Source organism: Eurypyga helias, unplaced genomic scaffold (assembly GCF_000690775.1).
Source record: "Eurypyga helias isolate BGI_N326 unplaced genomic scaffold, ASM69077v1 scaffold3152, whole genome shotgun sequence".
Lineage (NCBI taxonomy): Eukaryota > Metazoa > Chordata > Aves > Eurypygiformes > Eurypygidae > Eurypyga > Eurypyga helias.
The window spans coordinates 50,691-59,646 of NW_010235108.1; the positions used below are offsets into that span (position 1 = coordinate 50,691).

Below are 8,956 nucleotides of genomic sequence, written 5' to 3' on the forward strand. Positions count from 1 at the left end.
AAAGCTGAGGAAAGATAAGGAAACCTGTGTTACAGACTTGGTCTGGCACTGCATACTGTGTGTAATGCATGTCAGCAACAGTATGATACAATAAAAATCACTGGGTTACCCAAAGACTGAAAGATTGGTGGCATTGATAGTATGTTTGATACATGCAAACATATTCCAGAGAGGAAGTGTGCGTGTTCCCTGGATTTTCTTCTTCTTCCCCTCTAGTTCTGGAGGCTGCTTTTTGTACAGTAATAATGGTGCCAAGTTTCCCTTGGAGGTGGTTATAATTTACAGTTGTTTTTGCAGGTGTTAGGTGCTCGACATCTCCCTAAACCTGGTAGAAGCATCGCTTGTCCCTTTGTAGAGGTAGAAATTTGTGGAGCTGAATATGATAACAACAAATTCAAGACAACAGTTGTCAGTGAGTACCTGTGGTTTCTTGTGTTGTGGGGATATGGTTATACTTACAGTGCCCTTAAATAAAAGGAGTGGAGAATGACCGTGGATTTTTCTTGTTTATAATTGGCCAGCAACCTATAGAGGGAGGAATAAGTTAACTGTTGCTCTGACTGATGAGTCATACAATCACCACTTAATATTTCTGCATGCAGCAGTGTTCCTCTGGTAGACAAGGGGCTTTGGCTCTAATTATCCAAACTGCTGAGACCAGTGAAGATAAACACAGACTCAGGAGCAGAATGTGCATTGTGGGCTTGCAGTACTTTGCAGAAGTGGCTTATGATTTCAACTTTCTGTGGGAAGTGACCATGATGCCAAAAAGCAAACTTCTTAGTGTGTCACACATAGCAAATTACTCGGTGTTCCATAAATGACTAGAAGTTGTGGGCCATTGTACAACAGTCTTCCCAGTGCTTTTCATGCTTTTCTGATACGGAGCATGAGGCTCACGAACATGAGCAATGAATTAGGTTTTTGTAACAAGCACATGTCCAAGGAGGTTTTATATATTTAAATACAAATAATGGGTGGTCTTTGTGGATTTCCATCCTTGCCAAGTTTCCTCCTATCTTCCCCAGAAATAAACAAATACAAACCTTCTAAAGCAAGGTTACAGCAGGAGACAGATGGTAAATAGGATTTTGGGGCCTTTGTATCACTAGAAATTGTCCTGGGATACATACCCATATGTGAATGAAGTGAAATCATTGCTTCATACTGCAAATGTTTCCTTTTCGTTACAGATGACAACGGCCTTAATCCAGTCTGGGCACCCTGTCCAGAGCAAGTGAAATTTGAAATTTATGATCCGAATCTAGCGTTTCTGCGCTTCGTTGTTTATGAGGAGGATATGTTCAGCGATCCCAATTTCTTAGCACATGCCACTTTTCCCATCAAAGGAATCAAATCAGGTGAGATCAGTGGGTATAGTAAGGGACTAAGAAAGGTGCCCTTCAGCATCGCTGTGTTGTGACTTTGCTGTCAGTAGCAGCTACAGCGTGCCAAAGGACAAGTGCTTTTTTGATCTAAGTGCCTTTAACCCATTGTTTGGTATGATACTGGGTCTGTAGTGTATAGGTATTTAAAATAATCTTTGCATCCTCTTGAAATTCCATCAGTTTCTAAGTGAGGTAGTAAAGAATTATGTAGAATAATTTGCACTGTCTTTACCACATACTCCATCACCAGGGTGGCTATGTGCTCTGAGTAAAATCTGGGAAGATTACTTCCTGTTTTGGTGTCTGTGCATTTGTTTTGTGAAGTACCTTAGATGTGGGTGCATGTGTAGTAAGCTTTCTGCTTTCCTCTGGCTTTACTTAGAAAGAGCACGTGAAACCATGTGTTTCTCAGTCTCGCCATTCTTGCCTTTTGCTTCCCTGTACCTGTCACCGCAGTGCCTGCTCTCAGCAGTGGAGCATTTGAGCAGTGAAGGGTCTGTTAGCCCTCGGGACTGTATGCACCGTTTCTGTGACTGCAGATAACCCTCTGCCTTGATCCTAACTGTCCTTTGTATATGTTTCACCCACCCCCAGGTTTTAGATCAGTTCCTCTCAAGAACGGCTACAGTGAAGACATAGAGCTGGCCTCACTTCTGGTTCACTGTGAAATGCAGCAAGTTCTGGTGAGAACCACTGCGGTGTTTTTGTGCACGTAGAGTGTCTGTTGTCGGTTCTTTGTGGAAACCAGGAACTGAGGATTTAGTTTTCTGTTCTGTATCTGATGTGCTATTGTCAGGCTTTTCTTCTGTAGGTACTGGGGAAGACCAGTAATGCAACTGAGTTACTCTCCCTCTGGACAGACCGATTACACAGTTTTTAAAAGAAATAAAGCACTAACAAAGTCTCCTTACCTGCACTAGTTTTTGCTGTGACAGCGTGGTCATTGTCTTCCCCTGTTAACTGACTGATGCCCTGCAAAGCTAGCTCAGTTCAGCTTTGAGTCCCTAGAATAATCTTTTTCTTACAGGTCCTACATAAAAAGTAGTCTCTTCAGGAAGAGAAGATAGTCTCCTACTATTTTATTAAAATCACCAACTGATCAGGTGGAAGAGATGTTCTGGTTCCTACAGAAGTGCTAATCTGCTAGTTTAAGCCCCTCTAAGGCATCAAATTGAAGTACTAGTATTTTTAACCATACAGAGGAAACAATAATGATGCATCCTTGCTCACGAAGCCAGGCATTAAAGTGGTGGATGTGTGAACAGCACTTGTTGGTGTTCCAAAGGTGCTGCTGTACTTGTTGATTTGAAGCAGGATTCTTCTCCGACTCTCTATCTCCATAGTATTTTATGCACTTTAAATACATTGGTGTAGAGGCCGTGTGATGAAAGTTTGAAGATGCTTCTGGGAAGTGGATATTTCAGGGTGCTTTCCAGTACCCTTTGGGTGAAGAAAAAGGTCCAAGTTCTTACTTGCAGTGTGTTACAACCATTCAGGCTTATGCTGCAGTTCACACCAGTGTCCATCATTTTTCCTGATTAAAACAGGAAACTGCTGCTAACTGTAAGTGGTTTATCTCTGGGGGGGGGGATTTGCGCCCACAATTGCATGCACTGAAAGGGAAATTACTGAGCTCAGTCACATTGTTCCTCACAAGGGAGTGGCCACCTTTTTCAAACATCCTTTGTCATCAAGATTTCTACAGAGCTCCCTTCTAACACATGATGTGAAATGACTGTGTTGTGGCGGTGTTTGGCAGCCAGGGTAGGTTCCTTCTGCTGGCTAGCAGTCATGAGAGCAGGAGAGGGCTAGAAGCTGAGGCCAAGAGTGTGTGTGTCAACGGGAGCACTGATGTTGTTTGAAGTTCATGTTTAAAATGTTGGTATTTCATGGACACAAGTCTGATTGAGGAGGGCTCGTGAACTGCTGCTTTTTAGCTTGCTGCCTTTGAGAAAGGCAACTTTTGGCAGCAACTCACTGTTGCCTAATATGTTGAGCATGGACATATATATTGCGAATTCCTCCTGCTGTGGTTTCTCTTCAGCAATTCAGCTCATTATTTGCCTGGGGCAGGAGTAGCTCTGAAAGCGTTGTTCATAGCAGCAGTATGTCTCCCAATCTGTCAGCACCCAGTCCTTTGACAGTAGCACATTTCGCACTCTTGAAGCCCCTTCTGCTTGTTAAGCCAAATGAAGATGCAGCGTAGCTCTGTTTTTACGATGTCTGATGTCTCTGGGTGGTAATGCAGCGGCAGGAGAACTTTCAAAAAATACTCCCTTTAGTTTGGCAGTCTGCATCAAACCAAGACTTGCTGTAGTTAATCAGCCTCTAGAACTTTTGCCAGATCATTCAAGCAACAGCAGAAAAGATCAAGGCTGTCTCCATCTGTTGTTCTGCCCTCTTTTTTAAATGATGACCCTCCGTAAAATGATATAATTTAATAACAGGCCTGTTTATATACAGAGCCCATCTGCATACTCTTGGAGATGAAATGCAAAATTATAAAGGGGAACTGCAGATGGCTGTGGAATTTCTCAGGAATAGAGAAGCAAGAATACTGTAGACGTAAGCATGCACATTTGTGAACTATTATGTGGGGCTTACGCAGTTTCTCTTGAAGTTAACATGTTTTCTGGACGTTGTAGACACTGTACTATACCGAGGCTGTTGTTACATTTAGAAGCGTCTTATTTGCTTGAGCATTGATTTACTTGCTTCAGAAAATGTGTGTATCTGCAGCATTTTGTGGTACAATCATCCTCGATGTATGTTTTTTAACAAACATTGAAGTGGACATTTTTAAATGGGGTTTTAATGTCGAGCGTTGTGGATGCATTTATTTACAAGAACAAATAGTAGGACGTATGCGTCTTGATGATTACACCTACAAACTGGTAATAGGCAATCTGCCTTTCACATTGCAATTTGGGAATACAAAATTGCCTTCTCCTTTGGTCTTTTTTTAAGAAAAAAGGGGGTGAGGGAAAGAAAAACATTACTTTTAAAATCTTAATCAGTAACATAGCAGTGAGGCTGTTTCAGTTGCATCAGCCCGTACCTGGGAGCTGTAGGAATGTGTTTCAGGAGGGAACAGAAGGTTCAGGAAAGGACTTTGTTGCTCTAACTGAAACCCCTTAGGTATGTGGCTAACCTGTCAGTTTTCCTAGGTCTGGACTGAGTGCAGAAAGAAGCATTCTGATTAGTATGCTGCCTCTGAAAATGTTTAGATTTATTACCTTTATTGATTGCATGTCATTTCTTGTAGGATGAGTATCTTGTTTTGCTGCTGATGTGAAAATTAAGACTTCAGTCCTGTCAGTACTATTCCCCACTAGTAACTCCATAAAGGAGACAGCTTTCGCATCCAAAGTATGAAACGTATTAAGATAATTTGAAGTCATAGAGAGAATCGTGATGATTATTTTATGCTTGTGGAGTATTTTGAGAATTTCCAAGTGGCATCCAACAGCAGAAACTCAGGGTGCTGCAAATGATTCTTCAAATACTCTGCAACTGTTGAATTACTATAGCTCCATGGAAATAAGGGCTCCGTCCTTTCTTGATCATCACAGTACTTGCTGCTACTAGGGGTCCTATTTACTAGTCAGTATTCCCACCCTCAGGCTAGATTTCAGTAGGAAAGCACCAGGATTGGTGGTATGCAGCATAATACACAAATAAGGTGGAACAGTAAAAAATTCAACTTTGAAAAAATATTTTTAAAATTGTTATAATCTGCTATCTCACTGTGATAACACCATTTGCTGTCCTTTCCTCAACATGACATGCTTTACTAGGGAAAAGTACTCCAACAGGAGTTTTTAGATACACACAATTGATGACTTGTGCTGGAATGTCCCTGATGCCCCCGTTAGAGGGTGTGGCTCCTCTTACTGTGGGGCTGAGGGGGTTTTTGGTGCTTTCTTAGTGGGTTTGTTTCTGTAGACATTCCAGAAATATCTTATAAAACTAGTTTTATAAAAAATGCTGTTCAAAGCTAATGGAATGTGTTTAGGGAAACAAAGCAATCCCTCAAAATATATTGATTCTGTGTCACTTTGGGTACCTGTCTTACAAGTTACATTGATTTCCAATATCCCTTTGAAGGAAAGTGAAGAAGAGCTTTATTCCTCATGTCGGCAACTTCGGAAGCGCCAGGAGGAGCTTAATAACCAGCTTTTCCTTTATGACACCCATATGAATTTAAGGAATCCTAACAGAGATGCTATATTAAAAGAATTCAATGTGAATGAGCACAAACTACAGATATACCAAGAGACATGCAACCGCAGGTGGGTTGATATTCATTCTCCTTTCCAAGACAGCTCTATCAAGACATGATTTATGATAAGGAAATCTCAGATTTATCAAAATGAGCACCTGAAGTGAGTGTATCTGAAGCAAGGATGGGCTTCAGTGCAGCAAGGCTGGGCTGCAGACCGCTAGAGGCCAGCAGATGCTGTGAAATGTCTGCTCGGCGAAATCTCCGTTTCAGTGATCACACTGCAACATGTAATCCTGTGAGTTAATATTCCTCTCTTCTCCTGCTTTCCAGAAGGAAAGCCTGGAAGTATATACAGCCAAATAAACTGCCTCACTCCTTCTATGGGGTTACGTTCCTGGAAATGTCATTAGCATATTAGATCTGTGGGAACAGAACATGCTTCAGATACATGAAAGATAAAAACAGTATTGTGTTGTAACAGTAGAGAATTGCTAGTCAAGTGTCAGTACATTACCCAAAGCTTAGGGGAGGGATCTTTGCCACCACCTTTGAGCTGGGTGTGAGGGAGACAGACAGAGGCTTCATGTACCAGGAGGAAGTCTCAAGTAGATCTCAAGATGGGATGGGAGGAAGACTTTTCTTTAAATATTTTTACCCTTTTTCATGAACCACTGGCTTAATCCCACTGAGGAAAAAAATGCAATGCCTGTTGCTAATGCCTTACTCACCGTTCGTATCCGAGTACGTTGAACTTGGTAGACTCTTTTCCTCTGTGATGTTCCCTGTAGACATGACTCTTTCCTGTTCTTTTCCATAAAGGTTAAAGGAGAAGAAAGTCAGTAACAGCAAATTCTACTCTTAAAGCCATTGTTCCTTGATGCGTGCTTTATGGTGCAATTCAGGAAGAGATGTTAATTTATCCTGGTCATCCTACTCAATGACGGTCTCATCAGACTGAATGACTGGAAGAGAGGAGGAGGGAAGACGGGTTTCCTTAATAACTTGTTACAAGAAAAACTGTTCTAATTCCTAATAATTTATATTCTGTACAAAGCATACCCCCTGTGCAGGCCAGACCTTCTGTGTATTCAAGATTTTTAAAATTTGAGGGCATGTAGTTGGATAGACCTCACTTGTGATTACCAGTACCTGAAGTACAAGTCTAAATCATCTACTGTGTTTGTGTATGCAGGCGATAGATAAGACGTGCAGAACAATTTGCATGCATGGAATCACACCACTTTAACAACCTGGCTCCTTAAGATTAACTGTTTTTTAATTTATTAAATGCTATAAAAGCACTTCTAGGCCAGCATTGTCACGTCATGTATGTTACAGTGCCCAAGGCAGCAGATTGTGCTTCTGATACTGTATGACATATTTTGGGCAGCTGATAGCTTATACCCTGAAGTTTTCTGTTACATTTTTGAGAACTAGATAATATGTTAATGTTGTTGAAATGAAGTATCCTCTGCGGTTGTGTTTTTGCTGTTGAACTCTCTGTAAAGGTCTAGGAGAGGAAGGATGTGTGAACCTGTATCCACAGCCCCTGTGAACCGATGTTCACAACCTCAAGGCACTGGAAGGACGAGTTTGACCATCTGCAGTAGGAAATATCTGTTTGTTTGCAGAAAGGAAAGGTATTTCAAATTCTGAAAAGCATTTACTTCGGTATAATTTTTGCAAATCCTTTCAGCTGCTAATGTGCTTGGAAATGAATTTTTAAATGAGCTGTCCATTTTTAATCTTGCAGTCGTACTTAGAGGATCGTGTCAAGTGATAGTGTTCTGTAAATGTAGACAGTTTTCCCCAAATGTATCTAATCCAAGTATGATAGTGTGCCCAACTAGAGAGGTACATCATTCTTACGGCTTTAATCAAACGAAGATCATGGAGCTACAGATGAGAAAACTTGTTAGATTAGCGAGATTCCTGCCAGAGCAGATCCAGAGTCCTTGGATGCCTTATTGAACACCAGTTGTCACAATCTGTGTATGTGCTGGTTCTCTGTGCTAGCACTATATTTCTGCTATCAAATTCCTAGCTGCGTTCTCTCTACATGGGTGGAGTTGTGCTATGTGTGTGCTTGACTTCACCTTTCAAATGTGTGCAGAGGAGTTAAGTTTTTCTGCCTGCCTGAGGCATAAAATGCTGCATACGTAGTGCTGTGTTTCTGATCACAGAAAACTTGCATGGATTTGGGATTCATGGCCTGGTGAAGCTGTCTCAGCAATTTTTGGTTTCTCTTGCTCCCCACGCTATGACTTCTGTTGTTTCAGGAGGCACTTAATTGATGCCATTGTGCATTCACAGATGATGGTTTGAGGAACCCCCTTGAGGTTTTTAGCTATTCTGTAAAGACAGTCTTGTCTCAGAGATGAAAGTGCTGTAATAATGTGTCCCATAGTGGGGTGGCTTCTCTAAATGTTTTATTATGAAGAAATTAATTACTAATCACCCAACTGAAAAAGAGTCGAGGGCAAAGTTAAATGCAATAATTTTCTTCCTCCTGTCTGAAATCCCTTCAGTACCCAGTTGCGATTGACCCATTCGGGGGTTAGATGGGTGCAAACCCCCTCAAACAAAACCACCACATTAGCTGTGGATTTGAAGGTGGAGCTGTAGCCTAGACTGCATGTATAAAGTGGGGCTTACGGGTAGCATCTGGGTGTGATGGGATAATCCAGTTGCTGTTCTTCCAGGTGGGAACCTTTGGTATGCATGCATTCTGTGGCGCGTACCAGGACGTGGTTAGATTGCCACAGGAGCAGTCCCCGTGGTAGATAGTTCCTTCAATAGACTCCATGGCTCCCATTAACACTGTGAGAACACTTGTGTCAGTGTTGATCAGACAACGTGGCCCAAAGCTCTGTCTGGCAAGTGCTGAGGTTGTTACTACAGGTGGGACAGGATTTATGGACAGATGAGTACCAGCTAGGTTTGGATTGCTCACAAAAAACAGGAGACTACAAGATGCTAGGGCTTAGGGAGATCAAACCCTAGAGCTCAAGGCAGTTGCTGTAGTGGGTTGTTTTGTTTCGTTTTGTGGTGATTTTTCTTTTTTTAAGCTCAGTTCCAGAGCAGACATAACCAAATTGTCCATTTGTCCTGGCTTCGTTTGCTGGTATGCTTATTCCTGACACAGGGCAGCCATTGTGTCCTTGTGCTGCTGCTCTGCAAATATTTAAGAATTAGGACATTTTATAGTCCTTTGAAAAGTTCTGTGTGCATTCTCCACTCATACATGATGTCACAAGCTGTACGAGGCACTCCCTTGGTATTTATGAAAATGCATTTGACAGTAGGATTTTCCCTGGAGTATGATGTTACACTCTATTCAGCA

General features: G+C 41.7%; 1 protein-coding gene across 1 annotated transcript in view; it reads left to right on the forward strand.

Annotated features, from left to right (window-relative positions):
- PLCG2 (phospholipase C, gamma 2 (phosphatidylinositol-specific)) overlaps window positions 1-6,693 on the forward strand; it is a 53,385-nt gene extending 46,692 nt beyond the window's left edge. The window contains exons 28-32 of the mRNA XM_010146625.1: window positions 298-412; window positions 1,194-1,361; window positions 1,983-2,071; window positions 5,496-5,680; window positions 6,433-6,693. Coding sequence (XP_010144927.1) covers window positions 298-412; window positions 1,194-1,361; window positions 1,983-2,071; window positions 5,496-5,680; window positions 6,433-6,475 — 600 coding nt within the window. The 3' untranslated portion in view covers window positions 6,476-6,693. The remainder of the gene's footprint in view (window positions 1-297; window positions 413-1,193; window positions 1,362-1,982; window positions 2,072-5,495; window positions 5,681-6,432) is intronic.
- The last annotated feature ends 2,263 nt before the right edge of the window (window positions 6,694-8,956 follow it).